The 27950-nt window shown below is 48.0% G+C and overlaps 1 protein-coding gene and 1 long non-coding RNA gene across 2 annotated transcripts; one reads left to right on the forward strand and one right to left on the reverse strand.

Annotated features, from left to right (window-relative positions):
• Nucleotides 1-378: 378 nt before the first annotated feature.
• Nucleotides 379-10946, forward strand: LOC121492423. The gene is made up of 3 exons (XR_005988232.1): nt 379-1065; nt 2475-4274; nt 7407-10946. It is a non-coding gene; the product is annotated as an uncharacterized LOC121492423 (long non-coding RNA).
• A 1510-nt stretch (nt 10947-12456) lies between these two features.
• On the reverse strand, nt 12457-22879 carry CALM1 (calmodulin 1). The gene is made up of 6 exons (XM_041758443.1): nt 22670-22879; nt 19887-19917; nt 18818-18961; nt 16835-16941; nt 16281-16416; nt 12457-16098 (listed from the first exon to the last, which is right to left on the reverse strand). The coding sequence occupies exons 1-6, from the start codon at nt 22670-22672 to the stop codon at nt 16070-16072; spliced, it is 450 nt and encodes a 149-aa protein (XP_041614377.1). The 5' UTR covers nt 22673-22879; the 3' UTR covers nt 12457-16069.
• Nucleotides 22880-27950: the final 5071 nt, after the last annotated feature.

Consider the following 27950-nt stretch of genomic DNA (forward strand, 5'->3'; position numbering starts at 1 on the left):
TCAAAGGGCATTGGGCCTGGTCTGGTGGTTGTGGAGAGAGTCAGGAGGGTAGGAGGCCACGTACACTGACTGATGGGGAGACAGAAGCATCTGGAATGCTTGTGCCTTGTCCCTGGGGGCCACATTCTATCCTTGGAGTTTGGCCCTCTTGGGCCTCCCTGTGGGGGTGGGGGAGCAGTGGGGCAGAGGAAACAGAAGGGTCGGATCTGGGGACACGGAAGGAAATCTGTCCCTGCTCACTTGCAGCCACAGAGACTGTTTACCTCCCAGTCTGTGTTTTTCAAGGAAATGGAAACGAGCAGAGGAAAAGCGCCCTTCTGAAACATTTCCACGAATTTAGGCTGTTCACCTAGAGAGGCACGGATCCTTCAGGAAAACCCCCGGGATTTCCTGTGGGCAGGATGGGGCCGGCCTGCATCTGGAATCCACACCCACGTGGTGAGCGGGCTGCTGGATTCGCCACGGAGGAACATTGCCCGTGCCACCAGGGTGCAAGGAATGAGCAGTGGGGGTCAGCGGGTGGGCTTGGTGCCCCAGGTCTCCAGTTCAAGGACGTGTGACCATGGACACGTCAACTGAACTGCTGTGAGCCTCAAGGCCCCGTTCTGAAAGCGGATCAAAACCCCCTACCTCACAGGGCTGTTGCGAAGACCCAAGGAGGACATGGGTGGGCGATGATCATTCTGTCTCCTTCCTGAACAGGGCGCAGCTGCAGCCGGGGACAGACATCCATAGGCTCAAGGCCCTTGCTGGATTGGTTCTGTGGGACAACAATAGGTTCTGGGAAGCTACCAAACGAAGCCAACGGATGATACTTGGAATTCATGGACCAGCTGAGGGAGCCAGGTGCATTTTCTGGAGCCCAGAGGAGAAACTTCGGGCAGCTGGGGCAACACATGGGAGGAGGCCTCCAGGAAGACTTCCTGGAAGAGGCCTTGGAAGTTAAGCAGATATGTAGGCGAATAAATCTAATCGGCCTATGTGTCTAAGTCCTCTTTAGATAGTGCTAAGGACTTCGATCCTGTACTTCGATGTCGTACCGAGCGCTACATCCATAGTACTTAGGTAAGTAGGGCGGGCTCTCCAGGTAGGGGGAGTGCTGGGAGCAGCCCGCAGGGGGGAGTGCCTGCCATGCCTTGGAAGGGGCCCACTGGCTCCGTGTGCTGAGTGGAGGAGTGCAGAGCAGTGAGTGTGGGGGGTGAGGAAAGAAGAGGAGAGAAACAGATGTCAAGGAGCCTTAATGCCAGGATGAGGGGTTGAGAGTCTGTATCAACTAGAACTTTTTTTAGGAGCTGATGACGGGAAAAACCGACTCAAAACTAGCTTAAGCACAAACGGGAATGTACCAGTTGATACAACTGAAATGTTGAGGGGCCGGGGTGGGGGGAATGGGCATCAGGTAAAGCTTAATCCAGGCTCGCCTGGACTCAGTACTGCTCTCCTCAGGGTTGGCTCCTGTCTCCCAGTGGGTTTTCCCCCTTCGTGGGCTGGAGATAGCATCCGGCACATGTATGGTGCCAGGTTCTAGTCCACAGGGGAAGATGAGAGTCTCTGTCTCGGAACTAGAAGCTGGCATCTAAGTATATGCCACTTGCCAGCCCTCCAACCTGTCCCTATGGCAGGCAGGTGTCTCTCCAGCACTGGGAATGCCTAAGACCCAAGGCTAGCCACCGTGTTCCCAGGAGAGGGTAGCAGGCGTGCCCCACACCCTCATCCTGCCAGCAGTGGGGAACTACATAGCAAGGGACCCAGCAGGGCAGCATCCCTCTGGCCAGGGTGACACACTGGGAGACAAGACCTGTGCTCATGGCAGTGATTCCAGGATTTAGGCAGTGGCTCAGTGGCCTCCACAAAACACAAAGTTAGCTCAGTCCCCACTCACCCACGCCAACCCCACACAATCCCAGGGATGCCTTGTGCCGGGTCCTCGCTTCCCAGGCCCTGCCACGGGGGCAGGTGGGCCCAGTTGAGCTCTAATGACTGCCGGGCCCAGGAGGAAGCAGGAGCCCCTGACCTTCCCCCCTCAACCCACCCAGGGGGACACCAGAGGCCAATGGGCCCCAGCAGCCACCCCCTCCCCCACCCTCACATCTTCTCTCCCTTTTAATCCAGCAAAGAGCTTTTACCTTTTTTTTTTTTCATCTGCAGTGGAGACTGAGGATTTAGATCTTTTGCATTTCAAATGTTTATTCGTGTTTTAATTTAAACCCCTAAAACTAATTCTGAGGACTCTACATGTCACATGGCCCCCTAAGATCCTGAATCCTTTTCTCGTCCCAGTCCCGTCTCATCAGACTAATGCGGTACAGTGGGATTTGTATGTGAGTGCATGTTTTTAAAAGAGGGGGGGAAACCAACAAAAGGGTTTTTGAGATATTAAACTGGTGTGGGTTTTTTTTTTTTAGTCTTTTAAATTTTGGATGGTTTCCATGGTAACTGGTAAGTTTGCTGCTTTGTTCTCTCCAATTTTCCAGAGAAGCCAAGGCAGCTCTCGGGAGCTTCTCAAGTAGATTTGGATCAAAGTCCCAGAGTCCAGGCGTGGGAGGGGGCAAGCTGCAGCCCCAGTGGCAAGGAGCCGCCCCCCTGGGATTCGGTCACCAATGAGGAGGAAGGCTGGAGCCAGAACAAGCGCTCCTGTTGACCCCACTCCCTTCCCACGCATCTCCAGGGCTCGGTCTATTCTCTCAGGCATGCTGGAAGCCCAGGTCAGTCCCCGTGGGGTGCAGCAGGCATGGCAGTGGGGGTGGAGACTGAGGCACTAGCTTGCCTGGGCCTTCATAGCCCCACCTCCGGGGAGCCTGTCTGCCTGCTGAGATGCACCCCTCCCCATCACCACCACCACCACCACTGCCTGGGCTTGAGCAGGGCTATCTTGGGGTCTCCGTCCTGGGAACGAGGACAGTCACCTTCGCTGTGACCCTGGGCTCAGCCCCCAGAGCCCCCAAAAGAGCCTGGGCAGCGGCTGTGCTCAGAAGTCCGGCTGCCCAGTGGAGCCTGTCCTGGGGGTGAACCTGCTTCTTGCTCGCCACGTCCCAGCCTGAGACCCCAGGGTCCCTGTTACTGCCATTTCTGCTTTGCCCTCATCTTCCAGACCGGGGCTTGTCGACTGGTGGACTTGACACCGGGGTGAACCCAGCCAGGGTTCCCGCAGGACACAGAGGGCCCCTCAAACAGGGATTGGGACTATTCACAGGTGCCCACAGGGTTAAGGAAACCTGGGAGGCAGGATGGTCCTGGGGCTGGACTCGGGGAGCCCCCGGGAGCAGCCACGTCCCCTCCGACCAGCCTCCCGGGCCCTGGGACACAGCCCCTGCTGACCCACAGCCCCGCACTTGGTCCCCGAGCTGCCCCATCTGCTGCCCCCTCCACTGCCCCCAACCAGAAGCCCCGGCAAGGGCCGTTCATGCCGTGGGGACGGGGCACCGGACGACAGGCTCCCTGACTGTGCCCCGCAAACCCTTCCGGACGCTTGGGGGGCTGTGTCCCCTGGGTCAGCACCGGGACGCCCCGGTCCCCAGGCCTCACTGCATCTGTGGCCACCACCCGGCTCATCCTGAGCGAGCGTGGCCGCTGCCCCGAGCAGGGTGGGTGCCCGGCGCCCAAGGGACCCAGGCCTCCCCAGGGAGCACTGCCCTGCCCAGCTGCCCTGCCGCCCGCCCTCCTGGGCTCCTGGGCTCGGGGGCCCTCCACTCTGGGCGCAGCCACGGCCTCTTTTCTATCTCCTTCCACCCGTGCTCACCAGCGCCTGCTGGGAGCCTGGCCCTGCGCGGCCTCCGCGGGCTCTCAGCCTGGGGCCCTGGGTGGGTGCTGGGTGGGCCCTGGGTGGGCACTGGGAGCGGGAGTGGGAGCGGTGAGTTCTAACCAGGCTAAGGCCACACACTCCCTGCCCGGGGCTTCCTTACAGGGCTTCAGTATGTTTGTCATCTGACCAGTCAGGGGACACCCTAGCCACCGGAAGCTGGAGGGCAGGCCACAGGATGGGAAGTCCTGCATGCTGGTGGCGGGGCAGGGCTCAGGGAGAAAGCAGGCTGGTCAGGCCATCTTGCCTGAGGGACCCCTGCCCAGGAGGTAACTAGGCAGGGAACCATCATCTGTGAGTTCCTGGGGCACAAGGTGACAGCTGGGCCATCTGACGGCCTGGGTTCTGCCCTCGTCTCACCACCTTCTCCACGTGTGACTTTGGTTGGTTCTCCTCCAACATTGGGGACCGAATTCTTCACCTGGTGAGCAAAGAGCCGGGACCAGTAATCCCAGAGTTATCCCAGCTCCAGAAGGTAGGAAAACCAGCCTCAGCCCATCCCTCGGGCTTCTTTCCAGGGAGGACTCTGGGGAAACCCTGTGTGGAGTGGGTTTTTCTCCCTGTGAACGTGTCTGGCAGAGGGAAGGGCAGGGCGGAACTGCGGCCACTTGCCACGACACCCAGGCCAGGGAGGCTGCAGGCGCCCCCAGGGCAGGTGAGAGTTCAGGATGTGAGTGGGTTTTTCCCTGAAGCCTCTCAGGCCAGAGCCGAGAGAAATACCAGCAGGCTGGCATTGTGCCGTCTGACTCAGTCCGCCTCTGGCCTCATTCGAGGAAAACTAACAGCAGGAGGTCAGGAAGTCTGGTGTTGGGCAGGGTGCACGCGTGGGTGTGAGACGTGCACCCGTGGATGAGCCAGTCCTCACAGCGGGGCGGCACTGACGTTCGTCTGAGGCACAACTGCTAGGTACCATCATGGCCTTAACAGTCCTAAAACGCTTCAAAACATCCTTACCTGCTGGTTAAAAAAAGAAGAAAAAGGAAAGGAAAGGAAAGGAAAGGAAAGGAAAGGAAAGGAAAGGAAAGGAAAGGAAAGGAAAGGAAAGGAAAGGAAAGGAAAGGAAAGGAAAGGAAAGGAAAGGAAAGGAAAGGAAAGGAAAGGAAAGGAAAGGAAAGGAGAAAAGAAAGAAAAGGAAAGAAAAGAAGAAAAGAAAAGAAAAGAAAAGAAAGAAAAGAAAAAAGAAAAGAAAAGAAAAGAAAAGAAAAGAAAAGAAAAGAAAAGAAAAGAAAAGAAAAGAAAAGAAAAGAAAAGAAAAGAAAAGAACAACACTCAAAAAAACCCACTGACTCAAATACCCCCAGGTGACTTCTTGTTGCCTCAGTTTCTCCCTGGCTCCCTGGGCCTCCAACTGAAGGATTAATTCTCAACCCTGCTCCAGCGAAGGAGAGTGGTCTAGTTGGTGGAGGGAAAGGAGGGCCCTACAGAGTCAGCATCTTGATGGTTGCCCTGCATGTATGTGTGTGGTTGTAAGAGGGTTTGTATCTCGGGGCACCCGGGTGGCTCAGTTGGGTAAGTATCTGCCTTTGGCTCAGGTCATGATCCTGGGGTCCTGGGATCGAGTCCCACATCGGGCTCCCCACAGGGAGCCTGCTTCTCCCTCTGCCTGTGTCTCTGCCTCTCTCTGTGTGTCTCATGAATAAATAAATAACATCTAAACAACAACAACAAAAATTGTGGCAAAACATACATAACATAGAGTTACCATTTTAACAACCTTTCAGGGTACAGTTCAGTGGCATTAAGTACATTCACATGGCTTTGCAACCATCCCCCCATCCGTCTCCAAAAACTTTTTTATTTTGCAAAACTGAAACTTATTCAATGAGGATTCCCCGTCCGAGGCCCTCTGGCATCCACCTAGAAATTCCACCTTCTCGATGAATTGGGTTACTCTAGGGGCCTCATGTAAGTGGCGTCATGTCATATTTGTCCTTTTGCGTGTGGCTTTTTTTTACTTAGCCAATGTCTTCAAGGTTAATTTATGTTTTAGCATAGGTCAGCACTTCCTTCCTTTTTATTTATTTTTTTTTTTTTTTTAAGAATTTTATTTTTTATTTATGATAGTCACAGAGAGAGAGAGAGAGAGGCAGAAACACAGGCAGAGGGAGGAGAAGCACGCTCCATGCACCGGGAGCCCGACGTGGGACTCGATCCCGGGGCCTCCAGGATCGCGCCCTGGGCCAAAGGAAGGCGCCAAACCGCTGCGCCACCCAGGGATCCCACTTCCTTCCTTTTTAAGACTGAATAATATTCCATTGTCTGGATATATACCACATTTTATCCACTCACCCACTGATGGATGCTTGGGCTGCTTCCACCCGTTAGCTATTGTCAACAATGCTGCTATGGACATGAGTGTACAAGTATCTGTTGGAGTCCCTGCTTTCAAATCTTCGGGGTATATACCCAGGAGTGGGATTGCTAGATCCATATGGTAATTATATTTTTCATTTTCTACAAACGGCCATACCATTTCTAATAATCTTTTCAAAGAGCCTACTTGTCTTTCTTTTTGATCTTCTTTTCAGTACCTTTGTTTTGTGTTTTGTTTTGTATTTTGGACCTGGGGTTATCTTTGATACTTACCTTATGCTGTCTTTGGGCTTATTCTATTCTTTTTCTAACTTAAGTTGGATATTTACCTTATTTATCTTTGGCTTTCTTTCCTTTCTATCATAATTATTTTAATGCTATACATTTCTAAGCTGTGTCCTACAGTTTTGAAATATAGCATTTTGTTTTCAGTCCTAAACATTTTTTAGATTTTCATTACTTCTTTCTAGACCCATACATTATTAGAAATAGGCATTAATTTTCAAAACAAATAGGTATTTTTAAAGTTGTGTTTTTTAAATTATTTTTCATCCATTGCATTGTTACGAGATAACATGGTCAATATAAAATATTTTTTAATGTGTGTTGAGATTTATTTTGTGACCTAATGTCTAATCAATCTTAATTCTCTAAGATCTTCTTTATTTTCTTGTTAGTACTATTCATTATTTATATATTTGTATTTATAATATACATGATAAAACTATAATGGTTTATTAATTTATTAATATTATTAAGAACTAATTAGTATTTGTAATCTGAAATCCCTAACTGCTGGATAAAATGTCTACATATACACAAGGCCAAACATGAGAATTGTGCAGTTCAAGTATACTATTGTCTGCTTGATTTCTTAATTACTAGAAGAAGAATATTAAAATCTCTGTGATATTCTTGTCGATTTTTGTTTTCTAAGTTGTTACACTAAGTCTGCATCAGTTTCTTATGCATTCAAGTTGGTATGTGTTATTCATCAGTATGCTGTTTGGCAGTTGTAGTTACTAACATCTCTTCAAAAAGCCTGCAGAAGCTCCTCAAAAGTAGAGATTGAACTCTAGACATTGTAGACATCAAACCTGAGAACAAATAATTGGAATACAGCCCTCTCACTCTTTCCCTTAATCAGCTGGCTCTCCAGGAAGAAGCAGCAGAAAAATCATGTTCTGAATTCCTTCCTGATTACAGGTAGCATCCTGAATGGGAAGGCCAAGCAGTTACGTGCAAGGCTGCGTTAAAGGATATGCCCTGTTTTTTGTTTTTTTTTTTTTTTTAGGATATGCCCTGTTTGAACAGCTGCATCCAGACCTGCATTTCCTTCCAGAATCCTTCAAAAAAGATGAGCTTGCTTAAGATTTAGCCGACTATTGGGTCATTGCCTCCTTCCAGGGTTCGGGGAGGTTGTCTCTGACCTGGAGTTGGAATCAGGTCTTGGGAGCCCAGGCACATCATATGACATGTTCCAGGTGAAGATGGAGTTTGGCAGGGAAGAGACCTGGCCAGGTCTCCTGGGAAGAGGATGTGACCAGGTGGCTTTAGTTTCAACGGTGTTAGACAAGTTTGGGCCAGGTCCAACCATACTAGACAGAAGGGGGCTGTGAGCATTTTTCAAGGACTAGTTAGAATGCCGATAGAACCACGGGGGTCCCAGAAGAGAAGAGGCAGGAAGAGGCAGGCCTCTGCCAGGGATGGAAGGTGATGAGATGTTTCCAGAGAACAAAGAGGGCTTAACCACTGACCTCTCCCACATGTGGTCAACTGCCTCCATTAAGATTGAACTTTAACAAAAATGGGGCCTCCGTCATTCTCCAGAGAATACCCAGCCTGCAAGTGCCCAAAGATGCTACAGACCTTCCCATGTGGGCACATCAGGAGAGAATGTTGACAGCACCTTGTTGGCCTGGCCTCGCTGAGGGTCCAGTAGGCCTGCCCATGAGCTCTGGCAAGCAGATCCCAGAAGACTAGAAACTGGCAACTCTCATCAGGATTTCCAAAGGGATGAGGAATTGAGGCCTACGCAGGTTTGTGTGCTTTTAACAAAGAGAGGAAGTGGCAATTCCCAAGAGCCAACATGAGCTGGATCAAATGAAGGAAAATTGCAAACCTGGCCTCATTTTCTCCTGTGGTAACAGAGTTCACACCACACAGAAGACAGTGTTTAAGCACCTCACACGTGCTAGTACGCTGCTAGAGGATTTCCATAATCTCATTCACTCTTACAAGCACCCTGAGGACACCCAAGCACAGAGTTGTCACCTGCCAAGTTGCACCACTTGGGAAAGCAAGATTTGAATGCAGAAATCCCTTTGAATACAGAACCTGGTAACTTTCACTATATTTTGTTGATTTTTTTTAGAGTAGTTTAAAAAAAAAAAAAACAATGACGACAACAACAACAACCTAGAAGCAAATATTAAGCCTGAAGATTTAAGGAGGGGTGTGTGGACGTGGACAAGACCAAAGTCCTGCAGTGTGGAAACAAGATTAGATGTCCCCTGTTAACTCTATCAGGCTGGCTCAGAACCAATGAGTAGAAGCTAAAAGGAAGAGGTCAACCCACTAAAAATGTTCTCACACTTAGAACTGTTCAAAGACAGATGTGCCAAATGGCCTTCATTAAGGGATTGGTTAATGAAAGCATGCCATATTCATATAGCCAGCTCCTAAAAATTACATCCGAGAATTTAATTATCTGGAGGAATGTCCAGTAGGAAAAAAATGAAAAAGGAGAAAAAATTATGAATATGATTCCATTTATATGAAATGTCCAGAATAGGTAAATCCATAGATGCATAAAGTGGATTCATGGTTGCCAGGGTTAGGGGAAAGGGAGAATGGGAAGTGACTGCTTACGGGTACTTTTTGGGTTGATGAAAAAGCTCTAAAATTTGATACTGATGGCCACACAATCTTGTAAATGTATTAAAAACCATTATTAAAAGAGTGAATTTTGGGAATCCTGGGTGGCTCTGGTTGAGCATCTGCCTGTGGCTCAGGTCGTGATCCCAGGGTTCTGGGATCGAGACCCGCATCAGGCTCCCCATAGGGAGCCTGTCTCTCTCTGTGTCTCTCATGAATAAATAAATAAAATCTTTTTTTTTAAGGGTGAATTTTATGTTATATGAATTGTATCTCAAGAAGAAAGCTTAAGGAACAAAAAGATTATATGTGTATATAATATACACATGTAATTGTATATAATAAAGAACGATGTGCTTAGTTTTATACCTACAGATCCCAATTTTGTCAATTATATCTCTGCATCCATGGGGTAAGAAAAAATTCTGGAAGGAAATACTAAGAGTTAACTGTTTTACAGGGTAGTGGGGTCATTTTTTTTTTAATTTTTTTTTAATTTTTTATTTATTTATGATAGTCACAGAGAGAGAGAGAGAGGCAGAGACACAGGCAGAGGGAGAAGCAGGCTCCATGCACCGGGAGCCTGATGTGGGATTTGATCCCGGGTCTCCAGGATCGCGCCCTGGGCCAAAGGCAGGCGCCAAACCGCTGCGCCACCCAGGGATCCCTAGTGGGGTCATTTGATATCAGATTTAATCAGAAACATACTTCTGAAAAAATGGGAGTGGGCAAGCTTCTTATCATGGGAAGTATTCCCCAAAATTTGAGAATCACCAGATATGGATATTTGCACTGAGAGTTTGACCTACAATGTTCTAGTCCTTTTAAGAAAAAAAAAAAAAAAACAGGCTCCACCCCCAGCGTGGAGCCCAATGCAGGGCTTGAACTCACAACCCTGAGATCATGACCTGAGCTGAGATCAAGAATCAGACTTCCTGACTGAACTGCCTCAGCCACCCAGGCGCCCCTGATCTAGTCCTTTTAACCGAAGTATTATTTTTTCACTTATTTTCTATTTTCTTTTTATAATCTATCATCTCAAATCTTGCCTCTGGTACCGATCTGGGGAGAGGGAGGGCGGTGGGAATCTTTTACTATAAAAGAGTAACTAAACAAGAAAGTCCCAACTTGAAGGGCAGACTACAGCCCAACAAGGGGAAGGACATTAGTCTAAAAGCAAACTGTCAAAAAAATAAATAAAATAAAAAAATAAATTAAAAAAATAAAAGCAAACTGTCCATGTTTACATGCAGCCAGGATACAAAGAGGATACGACAAACTTTAAGAAATTGTCTTACTAATGGAAGTACCTCCAGATTCTTCCCCTTTGTCTTTGTAAACGTGAAAACGAAACTTTGAGAGGAGACATTTCAAATACTACCTGAGTGTGTAAATACCCACTCACTCCAAAGGTTGCCAGCACACAGGAGGAACGTAATTCTTATGAGGAAAGCTGTTTTTCTTTTTAAGCTCATGTTCAGGGATTGTCAATGGGAGAGGCAGGAAAGCCATCCGGCTCCTCTGCCCCCCTCTGCTCTCCCTGGTGGGGTTCTGGAGTGTGAGCTAACTCCTCCCGCTCCCTGGCAGAGGGTTGAGGGCAGTGGGAGAGAAGCTCCAAGCTATAAAAAACTTTCAAGTTTTATTTCCTTCTAAGGCATCCTGAGTCATTGGGTGCTCCAGCCCCCACTGCCCAGGGAAGTTCAGCTCAAATCGGAAGTGTGTGTGTGTGTGTGTGTGTGTGTGTGTGTGTGTGTGTGTGTGTTTCCTGAACCAAAGCCGTTGCAAATCCAGATGACGTTGCCACTTGGACTGGATCTCTCGCAGGCAGAGTGGGAGCTTCCTATTTCCGTCCTGGGAGGAGGATGGAAGTCACTTAATGATCAGTTCTCTGACCCACGTTCCAATATTACATCACAGTCTAACAGCAAAGCTTACCCTCCACTCCACCCCCAACACGGAGCTGCTAACACTTTAAAAATCCCATTTGTCACCTCAAAGCATATAGCACACCCACATTATTTTGCCTCCCACCCTTTAGGCCGCACTTTTTTTTTTTTTTTAAGATTTTCTTTCTCATTTATTTGAGAGGGAGCCTGAGTGCACACTCGAGAAAGCATGAGAGGGAGCAGGAGGGAGCAGGAGCAGGAGGCGCAGAGGGAGAGGGAGGAGCAGACTCCTTGCTGAGCAGGGAGCCTGACCCAGGGCTCGAACTCAGGACCCCGGGGTCACAATCCCAGCAGAAGGCAGATGCTCCACCAGCCAAGCTGCCCAAGCACCCAGGCTGCAATTTCAATTTAAACAAGTAATGTCAAGCTGGCTTGGTCAGAATCCCAGAAAGCCAGTAGGTTCAAAAGTCTTATTTTTAACTGAGGAGGAAACTGAGGCCCCAGAGAAGCAAAGCGCCCACCCATAGCTGCAGAGGGACGAAACCAACAGAGCCAGGCTGAGACAGTGTCAGGGCAGAAGGCTCCGTACCCGCCGCAGGGTCACAACCTTTACTGCAGCTCCTGTATACAAGAGGAGCCAAATGCTCCCTGAAATGGGCCTTCCAACCAAAGCAGCAGCTCTGTCATCTTTCCCCTTCTTTTCGGCCGTCTGGCTGCTTCTGCGTAGAAGGAAACAGGCAAGGCAGCCTGCAAAAAAAGATCCTTCTGGAAACAGAGGTGGCCTTTCCTGCTGGAGCACTTTGTCTAGGATCAGGGTCTGGGAAAGGACCTATTAAGGGGAAGGTTTCAGGGATCCCTGGGTGGCACAGCGGTTTGGCGCCTGCCTTTGGCCCAGGGCGCGATCCTGGAGACCCGGGATCGAATCCCACGTCGGGCTCCCGGTGCATGGAGCCTGCTTCTCCCTCTGCCTATGTCTCTGCCTCTCTCTCTCTCTGTGACTATCATAAAAAATAAATAAATAAATAAATAAATAAATAAATAAATAAATAAAGAACAACTGGAAAACCATCTGGCAAAAAATAAAGTTGTTTAAAAAAAAAAAAAAAAAAGGGAAGGTTTCAGCTCCCAGGTTGTAAAGCTGAGTCCCATCCCGTTTCCCAGGCTGCCCTGCTCGCTCTAGACATGATGGCCAGGAGACGCGCGCTTAGGTCATTTAAAACTCCTGTCCAGTTTTTACAGTGTAGTTCTTCACGCGATCCCTAAAGAAACTGGGGGTTAACGCCGAGGTCAAAGGGCAATGAATCTTCCTACAGCGCACGTGTTCGAGTAAAGCCAGCCCGGATAGGAGGCCTCGAGGTCATGTTCCAACATCAGCTCTTGACGCCTGAACGGAAAACTAGAGCAAGCTGCCGTGGGGACGTGTCCGCGGTGTCCCGGGCCCCTCGTGCTCACCTGCTGTCCCAGAGCCTGGGGGGGTTGGGGGATGACACCTGAGCGCAGGTGGACCTCGTTCCCGTCAAGCGGAGGGGACGGAGGGCAGGGCTACACGAGCTACAAACCTACACAGTTCACAGTTAGAGATGAAAGGCTGCAGAAATGTTTATTGGATACAGTGCCAGGTTTATAAATAAAACTTATTTACAATTTCCATAGAGTTGGTCCCCCATCAGAGAGGTGGTTAAATCTCCAAACAGTTTATCTCAAGATTTACAGAAACGTTCAAGTACATCTCCTTTTTCGAATCGCCACGGTAAAGGGTAGCTTCTGCATCGGAACTAGCGCCATCCTTGCTACAGACGTGCTCAGGAACGTTAGGAGAGCTGGAGAAAGAACACACACTCCACCCAGGCCGCTACCTTCTTACTCCAAGGGATACAGACAGCAAAGGGTTTCTGTCTCCTATAGGACAACTTCGAGGGATTGGGAAAAAGAAAGGAAAATACTAACTGCCAGCTGTAGGGGATAGGTTAGTAAGACACATTCGTGGAATCTTCGTCACTGCCAAAAAGGATCTTGTGTTTCGGATATACAATAATTAATTCAAATGTTTAAAATAATTGAATGAACAAAGAGCAGACTTTTGACCAAATTTACATTCTTGGTTTAGGAGGAAGTTCCCAGTATGCTGAGGGGCTAATCATATGCTGCTGCTCTTGACGGGCCGCAGCAGCACGTGGGAGGCCTACTGGACGGCCGCTCTCGTCACAACACAGGTTACAGGTACAGTCAGACATGCATTTTATAAAGAGAATATAAAAATATGTACAGTAGCTAATTTTCCATGTGTTTAAGTTGCCGAAAGACACCAATTAAAGTGTGCAAAAATTCATTTGTCTAAAAATCAGAAAAAGCCTTCCTTGGCAACAGTGCGTCAAAAGCCCATCTGAAACGTTGAGATGCATTTGCCTTGCTCAACACCTACCCCCAACAGATGGAGAACAAAACTATGAAAGTGTTTGCCAAGTACTCAGCAGTTTCTTATGGCAAGTCTCAGGCTCAAGCGGGATGCCAGTTAAACTAGTCACTTTATATATATAAATATATGTATATATTTATAGAGCAGTTAGAAGTAAGGGGCAAGAGTTTACAGGGAGGTGCTAACCAACTTTTAAGGGTATGGACCCAACACCCAGCTCTGTCCTCTCACAAACTCATGCAGTCTGCAAACACCCCACCTGGGCTGGTCTTCCCTGAAGCCAGAGGGAAAAGGCTGCAGAGGATGGGGCTGCCCCTCTGCACCAAGCTGGGACTCGACACTCCCTGGGGGAAAGGCTTTGCTTCCCATACAGGATGCTGGCCATGGAATAATCTGGTTTCAAAAGCAGTCTTTTAGGAAGGGTTGTGGGACCACTGAAATGGAGCCCACCTAGCTTCTAGAAAAAGACTTGACGAAAGAGTTAAGACAGAAGGCAAAGTGTTAAAAACAAGTTCAATTACCCCCAACCCTCTTTGAAATGACCAAGAAGCCATCAGGACATAGGCCTGAGATGGGTCAGGACTTGGGCTCCCTGTAAGAAACATCCAGGAGCCCTAGGTCCTCCCTGTCTCACCTGACCAACCAAGGTGTTCTCAGGTGTTCCTTCCAGATTCGGGGAGTTATGGAAGTCACCTCTAGCTCTGGGTCTCCTCTTCTATAACCACCCAGTCTAAGGACCAACAGCAAAAGTAGATGGGCGGGCTCCTCTCCACTGCTCTGACCCATCCCTCTGGCAGGAAATCTAACAAGCTGCAAAATGCCAGAAAGACAGGGAGTAGGAGAGGGAGAAGCCAAGGGTCTCTATAAATCAGCCCTGAATGCACCCATTTGGCTGCCAAGAGCTTGTCGCTGCCTCGCTAGCAGCCTGCCGCTGTTCCCTGGCAAATTAAAACCTCCCACAGAAAACACTCAAAACCCAACTCTCCTCACTGGTGAGATACAACCAGTTAACACCCTGAAAAATGCACATCCAGCCTTCATTTCAGAAAGAGTTCTGCACTAAATGCAATATTCCTTTTTAAAGGGTTTTTGTTTTTTTTTTTAAAAAAAGCACACCAATCCCACTGCAAAAACCAGTACCAGTATCTCAGTTTTGGTTACAGGTTTATGAGACACAAAACCCCCTCTAGGCTGGAGTTTGACTTTCAAGCTGGGGGGCTAGAGTTAGTTCTACTTGGGGGTGGGGGGAGGCGGGGAAGCAAAGTCAAGTCAACTTTAGGGAAAAAAAAAATTGAAAAGGAGGCTGAGGAAAAGTAAAATCATAAATTAAAAATCATGAATCAAAGGTGACCGGTAGTGTCTTTAGGCATCAAGACTGGCTTAGAAGGGACTACTGCTTCTACCACACAGCGAGGATTGAATTACAGACAGATACACTAAATCATGTCTCTTGCACAGATGGTCTCAAGTAGTTACATAAAACAGGTAATCAGCAGCACAATTGAGAAGAACCCCTAAGTACATGCTTGAGAAAAAGTGGTTTTTTTTTTTTCCTTCAATAAGAGCGCCACTGCCTGAATAGTCATTAAGTTACCAGGGTTCACTCCCTGCCCCCCGCCCCCCTCCCCCAGTGAAAATACAAGTAGACCTACATGTCCATTGATAGGATGAAGCAAACTGCCATCTCTGGTTTTAGGCAAGGTCTCAGGCTCAGAGGTTGGTGCTGGGGTATCAGGGAGGGGAGGGTGGGAGTGTGAGAAGCCCAGTGCTGGGCGGTGGGCATTTAAAAGGTCCTGACCTCTCCTCCATTGCCTTGTCCCCGTTTAGATCTCAGCTTTACAAAGCATTTAACACCACTTTAAGTTAATGGTCTTTTTATTGGAAAAAAAAAAAAAAAAAAGACTAGCATTTACAACTTGGAATGGACGTAAATTGTAATTTCTTGATCAGCAATGTTGATGGTTGTGCTGAAGTCCACAGCCACAGCCTAATCTGCTGGCTCCAAGTCATGGTTCAGGAGGTTTTAAAAACAGAGAGTCCAAAGATGCTCCCTTGGTAAAATGTTTTTTTTTCCTTTTTTTTTTTTTTTTTTAAATTTCTGTGTGAATGGTGACAAGCCTGACACCCATTTTCGTTCTAGTACAACGCAGACAACGCTAAACCAACACACGCATGCCACCAGGATGTGTGTCATTGTCACCATGGGTGGGGGGAAGGGGCACATGGAAGTATGGGAGGGCCGTCCTAAGTGGGGCTACATTTAGACAGTTTATCCTTCACCCATTTTTCTGCACAGCATCCTGAGGTAAACCAATTTTAAATGTTTTCAGTAAACCAGCTATGACAATTTCTACTAACAAATTGAACTAGAACCCAGTTGAGTACGTTTTAGATTTGTTTTTTCATTTTTCGTTTTTAATACAAATGCCTGACTGTGCTCAATTGTCAAGCTGCATGCATGAAAAACTGGCCAGCCCAAACAGTGTATTAATCATGAGCAAATGGAACTGCAAGGAGTCCACTAAGTGCTTCCTTATCATTAAGGTAGTACAAGTATTTATATCGTAAAACTGATGTGTAGCTTGATCTTTAGGGGACAGGACCACCACCCAATACATGCAGATTTTGTGTGTGTGGACAGAAGGTACTTTTGACATTCAGTTTTGCTATATAGAAACAGAATGAGTAAATGAACTTTTTTTTTTTTTTTTGCAAGAGGTAAGTAAAAGATTCAATTTGATTCTTCTAGAAGGGGGGAAAGGAGTTGAAAGTAGGCCTTCATTTTGCAGTCATCATCTGTACGAATTCTGAAAAGACAAACAATCATAACTTTCGGTTATCTTCAAAAGCAGCTTTAATGAACACAACATCTCTACTCTGCATCAAGAAAATAAATGTAGATCAGTGTCTGGTGAAGCAGTTAACTTGTTCATAGACACCAAAAGGAAGACTATTAAAAATGAAGCTAAAGAGGCGTAGTGCTTTTTACCTTCATAGTTGACTTGCCCATCTCCATCAATATCTGCTTCTCTGATCATTTCATCTACTTCTTCGTCTGTTAGTTTTTCTCCTAAGTTTGTCATGACATGACGTAGTTCTGCCGCACTGATGTAACCGTTGCCATCCTGTGAATGTCAAGCAAGTGTCACTGGGAGTGGTGGGCAGTGTTTCTGAACGGGCAAGCAGCTCTGTGACTTATGCGTGCCCTCGGGCAGCACTGCCAACTCTGCACACGGTGACAGCTGGCCCAGCTCCGGCTCCCACCCCTACCCACTACATATGTGCACCCGGTGTGCACCAAAAAGGTGAGGGCTTGGCTAGAGCTAACAGATGGAGCGCAGCAATCAAGAAATCTCGGTTCAGACCTCCCCACTACTAACAATGCTTACCCTCACCCAGTGAGGCTGCCGTAAGGAGTGGGCACATTTGGAAGTGAGATCGCAGAGGCCCCGGCAATTGTATTTAAGTGTTCAAAGTGTGTTAGAAGCAGTAGCCAAACAGCCATATGTGTAAGTGCCGTCTCCAACACAGACCCAAGATTACCTTGTCAAAGACTCGGAATGCCTCGCGAATTTCTTCTTCACTGTCTGTATCTTTCATTTTTCTAGCCATCATAGTCAAAAATTCCGGGAAGTCAATGGTGCCATTACCTCAAATTAAAAGACAAAAGCTCATGTAAAATAAGTGCTTCAGTAATGCTACTCGGCAGTAGTCCTCTTAAAAGCACCTTATAAAATGGTTAAGACTCACCTGGGCAAATCAATAAGTTATCTTATTAGGTTACACCACTTGTTAGTCTAAACTGTTCAAATACTTTGCAGCGTGATTTCACATGATTCATGGGATTCAAACTAGTAAATCAGGGTGCCGGCCAGCCCTTCTTGATGCACAGGACACCGCACGTGTAGGTTTGTGACCACTTAAGGCAGTTGTGCAACTCCAGAGGAAAAAGCACACGGCACCCTTCCATTCCTTCCTGCCGCGCCACCCCCCCCCACCCCCCCCCCCCCCCCACCAAGCGCAGGTGAGCACTTGGACCTACCTCTGCCTTGGCTAGTGATGCTGGTCGAGGCCCAGAACTGGCCAGCCAGTATAACAAAATGTTTTTACAGAAGACAAGGATTACGGAAGGGGGAAAAACAGACTTTGTTATGCCACAGACAATAAAGTATCACAAAGTCTTCTCCAGAAAGCATTTCTTGGTCACATGATAAGTCATCTAATCACTTTTGTTTCCAAAATCAAGATCTTTGTTTCCCAGTAAGGGCAAGGCTGGGAAGTGTTTTCATAAGTCTACCATGACCACTTAGGAAACTGTCAGAATAGTCTGTTGTATGGCCAGTACCCCCAAACAACTTCCCCTCTTAACACTAAGAATTAGGTGAGCACCGGCCCCCCCCCCCAAAGACAAGCCACCAGTTTAACAGAGTAACTTGACTTAAACAAAAACAAAATTAAGTTAAAAGAAAAAAAGCCTTAGGTTAAGTTACTTATTTTCACCAGTACCTTAAAATCAAAGTAGTAATTAGAAATCTTTTGGCCTTCAAAATTTTAAAGCATTTATGATATTCACGTAACACAGAATTATGAACTACCTCTTTGCCAAAACGTTAATATGGATGAAAACTCTTTTCAAAGTAGCTTGGATGGGCTGAAGCCACATGTTAAACAGCTCACTCAAACCCCTGCTTCGAAATGTATGTGACCAAATTTAACTCTACTTTATCAATTTACAAGACTGTAATCGTTCAAATGGCTATCAAACCAATCATCTAGAAAACAGTCTAGGTCCCAACTGTTTATTCTTCACTCATTTTTTAAAAGTTTACCATGTTCTACAACGTTACAAAGTACATGGTTTCCAAAAAGACATGGTCTTTTTAGAGAGGGGAATGCTCCAAAACTGCTGAGAGACGTGAACAATAAAAGGTCTACTGTTCACTGGAATCGGTAACCAATTGGAGACCCACTGTTACAGGGGTATTGCTTGTTCCTTCTTGCTCTACAGTTGTATTCATCCTCCTCTTCTGTTCTATAAATCTACTTCCTGCAGTCATCAAACACGCCACCACTAAGCTTCACACGATCCTCAAAATTCTCTTCAATAAACAGGTCTACAGTTCACACTGTACTCAATTCTATATTAATGCTTAAGAGTGCTCCTCTCCCACTTCACTTCCCACTCCGCTTGGAGACAGTAAGCTTTTTTATAAGGTCTATGGCTATTTTTTACTTCCCCAAAGTACTCAGCGCAGACTCATTGGCCAGTTGATAAAAGATTGAGCTGTAGGTCATGGCAAGTAGAAAAGAACAATACAGCGATCTGATCCAGGAAATGTTCTAGACAGTGAGCACAGCCAAAGGCAGGCCCATAATCTTCTATTTTCATTGTCAACGGCTGTAAGGCAACCACCGAAAGGATCGCTGCGCATTTGCTTTGCTCTGGGGACCTGAAAGACAATCTTGTGACATGTCTGAACTTGAATTACACAACACTGGCACTCATTCATAGGTCTAAACCCTCACCGTCAGCATCCACCTCGTTGATCATATCCTGCAATTCGGCTTCTGTTGGGTTCTGACCCAGTGACCTCATGACAGTTCCAAGTTCCTTTGTTGTGATGGTGCCATCGCCATCTTTGTCAAATAGGGAGAAAGCTTCCTTGAACTCTGAAAACAAAAGTTTACCCTTTAGAATGAACATCTTTACCCAACCCAGCCACAGCACACACTTCCCTTGGGCTTGCCAAAGCAAACCATCCAAGTCTGCACATTATCAGAAACTGCCTGGTCTTTATCTACTGAAATAAAGACCACAATAGTCCCATTGGACAGACCTTCATTCAGCAGTCCATAGAGCAAACACTGCTCCTGGTAACCGATTCCATAAAACCACAGTATCTTCATATTTTTAAAGAAAACTAAGCCAACATACTCAAATTAGTCTGCTCTGACAAGTGAAGATTGGTCCACGTGTTCCCTTAAAGTCCCTTCCTGTTAAATTTCTATAGCCCTCTGAACTCATTTCACAGGGGTTACTAGAAACCTATTCCCAGGTAACCAGCGTGTCCTCTCCATATGGGACTTATGGCATTTCAAAGGTATCCCTGGTTTCCTAAAGAGAAATCCCCTCAAAAAAGTCCTCTAAGGAATACCAAAAGCTAGAATCTAAACTAACTCCCTTAATTATTATTATTGTAGTCCCAACCCTCATTTTCACCCATTCCCATTTATTTTCCAATAGAAAGCACAAGCCTTCATGGTGAATTACTAAAACACCTGTGGCACAAGAATTCTACACTGCATTTCTGAGTAGCAGGCTCGGCGCAATCTCATTACACGCAAAGCCTTGACCACCACAAAGTCAAACACTCCAGGGTGAACAAGTATTCCTAGCTCCACTCCCTTTCATACTGCCTCGTAAACACTGGCAAGGAATTAACACCTGACCCAAATATTTCTGCTGATTGCTTCCATTTAAATAAGTTCTTAGAAAACTGATCAAATTATAGGGGGGGAAGGGTCAGAGAAGTCACTCAAACTGAGTGGGTGCCTAGTTCTGGCCTACTGGGACTTCCTAAAGTCATCAACTTACCAGCAATCTGTTCTTCGGTCAGCTGATCAGCCTACATAAAGAAAGAAGAGGTTATAACTCAATGCAAGCGTTGATTGAGAGCAAGAGTTTTCCCAATAACACTTTTGATACTGACTTTTAAAAAAAAAAAAAAATCTTAAAAAAAGAAAAACCCAACCATTTGCAAATGTTAGCCATTAGATGAAAACAATCAGAACAAATGGAACACTTTGTGCTATCTTAAAAAACAAAGGGTGACAAACAAGTGACATTTCACTTCAGGTTTTCTTTGCTGGGCCTGTGGCTGTGTGCTCAGAGGTCTACCGAGGATGGGTCAGTTCATAATTTGAAAAATGGCACCTCTAGTGGCAAAAGGCCACACCACATCAGATGGCGCGGCCAGCTCTGAGAAAGCGCGCCACCTACTGCGCCAGGGACACCGCAGTCCCCCCCTTCCACCCGAGGATCCCAGCCTGACGCTGCTGTCACCACAGCCAGGATCGTGGCCAGGGGCAGGCTTTTAGCGCACCTTTAGCGCATTGCTGCGAGTGCTCCAAAATCTCCAAATAGGCGTTACATAATGGCATTGAGTGGGATTAACAGGCTTTCATATCTATTCTATCAGATACAATTAAGTGGAAAAAATAAATACGCAGCAATGGGTTACCCCCACCAACTTCATTTCCGTGTAGTAAGTGCTTTCCATTTAAATTAGGCAGTTATTTATTAAAAGCCTACCGTGTATAATGTGTGATGCCCTCAGTCCAATTATCTTTGATAGAGAAACCAGGGGAAAAAATGCAACCACCCCTACAAGTGAGCGGTTACGAGTGCAAACGTTATGTACACACAAAAGTACATAATAATTATGAGACTGCACCTTGTCTTTTCTGGAAAAAGAGCAACTACTAACTCTGCTGGAGAATATTTACTCTACCAATCTTCAGGATGACATAAGAGCCGCTCATGATAAACACACTTTACTGGAGGGTGGGGACAGCCATGAAGGAAATTCACACTTGCATTGTCCGGTTCGCTGCAACACGGAACCGAAGCCCCGTGCCTCCAGCCTGCAAGGAGAGCTGGTATGTGTTTTTTATTTCACTGAAGGACACCTAAGGAAGCCGATCACACACTAGGTCCTCACAGAACGCTAACCACCTTCTGTTTACGTTCTCAAATGAAAAAAACTTGCCCAAGAGGTGCGATGTTCCAACAGACGGATTTAAGGGAAAACTTATTTATTTTTTTTAATTAGAATCGGGTCTTCCTTCCTCTCTACCCCAGTCACGGGAAGGCGGTTCTCTTTATATCCCACGAAGGAGACGATGGTTTACGTAACGCCAGGACAACACCTGTCTTCGTACAACAGGGAGCCCTGCCACACCTGGAGCCAGAGCTGCCCCCCTGGCGGGGACCACGGTCCCGCCTCACCGCCGAACTCTCGGTCGGGGAGGATTCCGAGAGCATCGGCCTTCCTCGACCAAGAAGCCCCCGCCCCCAAGTGGCTCAGGCCCGGAGGGCAGAGGTGCTGGGGCCCGGCGGGAGCCACCTCCCCATCCCGCCAAGCCAGGAGCCCGCGGTGATGTCAGCCCCGCCCGCCCCGGAGGAAGGGGCCGAGCACACACCCAGCGGGGCGCACAGGCGCATCTGGCAATCTAGACGCTGCAGAGAAAGCGGAAACGCGGAGGGCATCTCCCCGCGGACCGCAAGGCGGCCAGGGCCGGGCGGGGGCGCGTGCCCCGGGCGCAGCGGGGCGCAGCGGGGCGCAGCGGGCGGGGGCACCGCCCTTCCCGGCCGGGACCCCCTGCGCTCCCACTCCCGCCGAGCCCGCCCCGCGCCTCCCACCCGCTTCTGCTCCCCCAGGCGGCGAGCCGCACCGCCGCCTCCTCCCGGGGCAGAAACTTTGCGTCTCTAATGGAAACCGAGCCGCGCGCCAGCTCCCTCCTCCCCCGCCCCCCCGCCCCAATTAGCGCGAGCCGAGCGCCTCCCGCGGGAAGGGGCCTCCCGGTGCACCGAGGAGCACGCACGCCTGCACCGCCGCACTGGGCGGGGGCTGCAGGGTGCAGACGCGGGGGTCGCGCCCGGCCACACCGCAGGGCCCCGCCCGGGCGCAGGGCGGCCGGCCCGCCGCTTCCGCCCTCTCCGCCCCCCACCCCTCGCCTTCCTGCCCCCACCCCACCCTTCCCCGGCTCCTTCCTTCCCAGCCCACGCCCGCGCCGCGCCCCCCGGGAGGGAGGCGGCTGAGCCGCGGAGCCGGGGCCGCCGGTGGGGGAGGAGGCGGACGCGGGCTGCGCCCCTCACGCCGGGGCCGGAGCGAGGTGCGCCACGGGCCGGCGCGGGCCCATTCATTCTCCGCCGCCCGCCGGGCCCGCCGCCTCCGAGCCTGGGGCGGCGGGGGGAGGCGGGGGGAGGGGGACCGAGTGCCCGGCCCCGCCCGGCTCCCCCGCCCCCCCGGGGCCCCGGCCCAGGCGCGGCGCTGCGGGACGCCCGGGTGCGGCGCGCTGGATGCAGCGGTGCGGGGCTGGGGGAGGGGGAGGATGCGGAAGGCCCCGGAGCCCCTGCCCGCCGACAGCGCACGGCCACGTCCAGCTCCGAGAGGGACCAGGACCTGATTAAGACGCCCTGGCCGAGGAAAGCGCGATGCAAATCCAAAGTGCGTCCTCCCGGACCGCGGCTGCTGCGTAATAACACCCGGAAAAGAGGGGGGAAACCACCGTCCAAAGGGGGGGCGCTGAACTAAATATCTGGAAGAAATCACGGGCAAGGCAGCAGCTGCGCCGCCGCTCACCACCCCGACCTACCATGGTGCGAGCGAAGGGAGGAAGCGCAGAGGGAGCGAGGGTGGCTGCACCAGCGCAGGGGCTGTGACCGCGGGGCTGCCTCCGCTGCTGCTGCCGCTGCCGCTGCTACGGCGCGAGGTGCGCTCAGCCTGTGCCGCTGCCGCCGCCCGACTGCGAGGAACGGCGCCGCGCCCGCGAGCCTCCCAGCACCACTGCCGAAGCGCGAGCCTGCGCCCCGCGGTATATATACGGCGCTCCGTATCCCTCCGCCGCGGCCGCGGCCCGCTCGCTCGGGGCGCCGCCGGGAGGGCCGGGCCTCGCCCGCGGGGCCCCGCCCCCGCCCGCCGCGCCCCGCCCCCCGCGCCCCGCCCCCTCCGCCCCGCCGCGCCCGCCGCTGGCCCGGGCTGGGGGCCCCGGGACGCGCAGGGCCAGGGCGGCGGCGGCGAGCGCCCTGCAGGGGCGGAGCAGAGGCCGGGGCGGGGGGGCGCGGGGTCCCGGGAGACCCCCCGTCGGGGCCGGCCGGCGGCGTAGAGCCTCCACAGCCGTGACCGGGGGCGGCCCTTTATTGGGAAGCTGTCCGCCTCCCACCCCTGCCCCACCTCCACCTGTGGGACACCCCCCTCCAAATCACATCTCTTACACCTTCTCCTGGGGCAGCCCGGTCCCCCAGGCCCGGCGCCCCGGGGCTCCCCAGCTAGCCGCCCTCCGTTCGGGGAGTTCCGGAGGTCCCGGGGCAGGAGACGGCCGCGGGGAGCTGGGGACCGAGGAATTGCCTGCGCGCTTCCCGGCCTTGCAGAGGGTCTGGAAGGGACATGGCAGTTTTCCTGGCGCAAGAAACTGGCTAGATGCTTTTTCTTTTAAAATTTTGAAATACATAGATAGATAGTTGAAGCAATTTCTGAAACAAATTCTATATGCCGAGTTGCTAAATCTGTGTCATGCCCATAATACTTAGCCAGGCTCCTAATGTCTTCACGTTTCCACTGAATGTTTTTTGTATGCTTGAATAATATCTCTCCCTTTACTGTTTTGTTTCCTATGGAAAATACTATTCATCCTGGTTCTGGCCTTGTACCTGTGTGAATCTTCCGTAGACTTTGAAACTCATGCTTTGATTTTTGTGGGTTTTTTTTTTTTTTTTCTTCATTTTCCTGGTCCTGAGAGGGATCAGGTCTTTATTCCTAAAAACAAAGGGGAGAAAAAAATAGGCGCTTAGAATCCCCTAGTTTAGAGGTGGAACACACGCGAGTTGTCTTTACAGGGGAGCTAGATCATATTTTAATGTACAATGTGGATTCTGTTCCTTTCTTTAAAATATTTTCTCTTTAAGTTTACTAATGTCAGTTTTTCTGTAAACTAGAAAAAAAAAGGCAATTTCAGTTATTAATTGGAAATGAGAACTTGTAAAAAAAAATCTTGACAAAATGCTGCAGTTAGTTTTCTTGCCAAGGCAGAACACAGAATTTGATCTTTTGTTTACAGGGCCTGGGCAACAGTTGCAATCTGCCGTTTGTTTACTGGTTCAGAGAATGTGCAAAGTGTGTAATTGACAAACTCTGCTAGAAAGGGCTTCCTTGGTTACGTTTATTTCTGGCTTTGACAAACTCTACAGAAAAGACTTTTTTTTTTTTTAATGAAAAATGCTCAGGCACATTGCAGATGCTGCAAGACTTCTGGGATCACCTCTTGGGAACTGTTCTTACTGCTGTTCCTTCTGACATGCTGCAAAAAGGGTGAATGTGCCATTCGGTTTAAAGAGGCTGCAGCAGCAAGCCAGGGAATGGTGTTACCTCCTCTCTGCAGATTAAAAAGACATTATGCACTTCACACATCTACCAGTAGTCCTCATCTTCCTCCTCCTCCTCCTCTTCCTCTTCTTCCTCTTGTGCTTGCTATGGCAGGAAACCTGAGTGGCAGAGTTGGAAATGGGGAAATAGAGGGAAAGGAACTAATGCAAAATCAATTTAAAGAACACTCAATAATCTGGTGAGTTAAAAATCGAAAGGGCCAAATACATCTCAAAACTGCTTCATTTCTAAAGGAACTTATATTCTTTTTTTTTTAAGATTTTATTTATTTATTCATGAGAGACACAGAGGCAGAAACATAGGCAGCAGGAGAAGCAAGCTCCATGCAGGGAGCCAGAAGCAGGACTTGATCCTGGGTCTCCAGGATCATGCCCTAGGCTGAAGGCGGGCACCAAATCGCTGAGCCACCCAGGCACCCTAGGAACTTATATTCTTTTGTCAGGCTCTTCATGTACTGAAGTACATTTAAAAATACAGTATATAGGGATCCCTGGGTGGCGCAGCGGTTTGGCGCCTGCCTTTGGCCCAGGGCGCGATCCTGGAGACCCGGGATCGAATCCCACATCGGGCTCCCGGTGCATGGAGCCTGCTTCTCCCTCCGCCTGTGTCTCTGCCTCTCTCTCTCTCTCTGTGACTATCATAAATAAATAAAAAATTTAAAAAAAAATACAGTATATATTATATTAGTAAGGGGAAATAATGGCCTAGAAATGAAATGTGCTTAATTATTACAGACTCATGATGTGAAGCACAGTAGAAATACAGTCTAGCAGGACTTTATACATGGTAATACTAAAAAGTTTTTTACAAAAAAATATGTGAAAAGCTAATATAGAGGGCATTATGATGGGATGCCACTATGGAATAAAGATATTGTCTTAAATTCATCAACACTGAACATTCTTCCCTATTGATTATGGCATTTACAAATACATACTGGGTTGAAAAAAATATTAATTAAATTCTGTCTTCCGTTCCTTAGATTATTTTGGTTAAATTGCAACAATCCATGATTTTGAAAATAGTATTTCTCCCTCATCACTTAACCAATGTCACCCAAATAAAATACTTTGAAACTTTTTCATGACTTTACTTGCTAAAAACTGTACATTGTAGAATCATTTTTACTCATCTAGTAAAATTCATTATTCTGAATCTTTACTAGCTTAAGTTCTCTTTTGGTAATTCTTTAGTGTATCAAAGCACGTCTCACCTTTCAAGTCTACTGGGTTTGTAGTGAGGTCATCCTTTAGTTTTTTGGCTAGTTTGACACACTGAAATATGAGAAGGTCAGTGACTTGCCCAAGATCTTACTGTGAATCAAAGATGGAGCATAAAGTAGAGCCTAGGCCCTTGCACAGGGGTCCTAATAATAGATTATATATTAATGAAATCAATATCTGAAAACTTTAAACATACAATGTGAAGGATTTTCCTGTTTCATGAAGTAGATTCTTCTACCTAGATGATCCCTGGGTTTTCATTAAAGTCAAATGGACTTTTTTTTCTTTAATTTTACTTATTAATTTGAGAGAGTGAAAGAGATCACAACATGGGGGAGGGTCAGAGGGAGGAGCAGACTCCCCTCCCCATTCGTTAAGTGGGGAGCCCCATGCAGGGCTCAATACTGGGACTCTGGGATCATGACCTGAGCTAAAGGCAGACCCTTTATCAACTGAGCCACCTAGGCACCCTAGACTCTTGTTTTTAATAATATTTTTTTACATTTGATCTTAGCCAAAAGGCTGAGAAGTTATTTTATCATGGTTTTTAAAAAGATTTTATTAAAAAGAAAAATATCTTATTTTTAGGGGTGCCTAGGTTGTTCAGTCAGTTAAGTGGCCAGCTCTTGATTTCAGCTCAGGTCATGATCTCAGGGTCCTGGGATGGAGCCTGGGGTTGGGCTCTGAACTTAATGGAGGGTCTGCTTGAGATTCTCTCTCTCCCTCTGCCCCTACTCACCCCTGCCTGTTCTCTCTCTCTCTCTCTCTAAAATAAATAAATAAATCTTAAAATAATTTTTAAAAAATATTTTACTTTTAAATAATCTCTACACCCAGCATGGGGCTCAAACTCACAACCCCAAGATCAAAAGTTGCATGCTCCACCTACTGAGCCAGCCAGGCATCTCCAAATATACTCTTTTAGATCAATAAACTTCCTAATTTATGGAGAGATCAATCAGGAAACTAGCCACATTATTGTGATACCATTTTCTACTGAGAACCCAAAGTCTATGGAATAGCTTAAGATATTAAGAGGAAATGGTTATTATCATTGTTATTATTTAAATAAAATAACATCACATGGAAGACAAAAAAAAAAAAAAAATGCAGTCCCAAGCCAGGCATCTAAGGTTGCAATGTCATTCTGTCATTAACCAAATCACCACTTCATCACTTTGTCAGACTCTAAGTCTGATAGAATACGAATGTAAAAATCATACATACTCAGAAATAAAACAGGAGTTTTGGACTTGACCTATAAATTCCTTCCAGCTATAAAACTCTGTGCCTCGGATTATAATATATATGATTATTAATGTACATATCATGCACATACATATATACATACACACAAACATGCGTATGTGGAAGATGAAGGGCGCAAATGAAGAAATGGAAATACATTAAAAATGAAAACAACTTTGGGACCTGGGTGGTTCAATCAGTTAAACACCTGCCTTTGGCTCAGGTCATGATCCCAGCATCCTGGGATTGAGCCCCTCATTGGGCTTCCGGCTAGGTGGGGAATCTGCTTCTCACCCCTTCTCTCCTTCTGCCCCTCCTCCCCTGCCCGTGTTCTCTCTCTCTCTGTCTCAAATAAATAAATAAAATATTTTTTTAAAAAATGAAAACAACCTTAGGGTGCCTGGGTGGCACAGTTAAGTGTCTGACTCTTGATTTCGGTTCAGGTCATGATCACAGGGTCATGAGACTGATCTCAGGGTCATGAGCCCGGGCTTGGGCTCCATGCTCAGTGTGGAGCCTGCTTGGGATTCTCTCTTCTTCTCCCTCTGCCCCTCCTATTCATGCTCTCTCTCTCTCTAAGATGGGTAAAAAGAATTTTGCTGAGCATTGACTATGACTAGGCCCTGTGCTAAATGCATTATTTTGTTCTCCTGCCCTCTCCATGAGGCAGGTATTATTATCCTTATGTGGAAACAGGCACTGGAAGATTCAGTGATTTTCCTAATTTAAGTGGTAGAACCCAAAGATCTAGCTCCAAACACATTGGACATTACACTATAACTATCTCCTGTGATTTAATAGAATTTATTTTTAATTTAATTTTCTGGTGGGAGAAAGAAGCACAAAGATTAATATTAAAACCTGTTTTTTAGGGGTGCCTGGCTGGCTCAGCCCATAGAACATGGGACTCTTGACCTCAGGGTTGTGAGTCTGAGCCTCACATTGGGTAAGGAGATTACTTAAAAATAAAATCATAAAACAAATTAAAAAGTAAAATTTGTTTTTTAAAGAAATACTTCTTAC

This window comes from Vulpes lagopus, chromosome 6, assembly GCF_018345385.1.
Source record: "Vulpes lagopus strain Blue_001 chromosome 6, ASM1834538v1, whole genome shotgun sequence".
NCBI lineage: Eukaryota > Metazoa > Chordata > Mammalia > Carnivora > Canidae > Vulpes > Vulpes lagopus.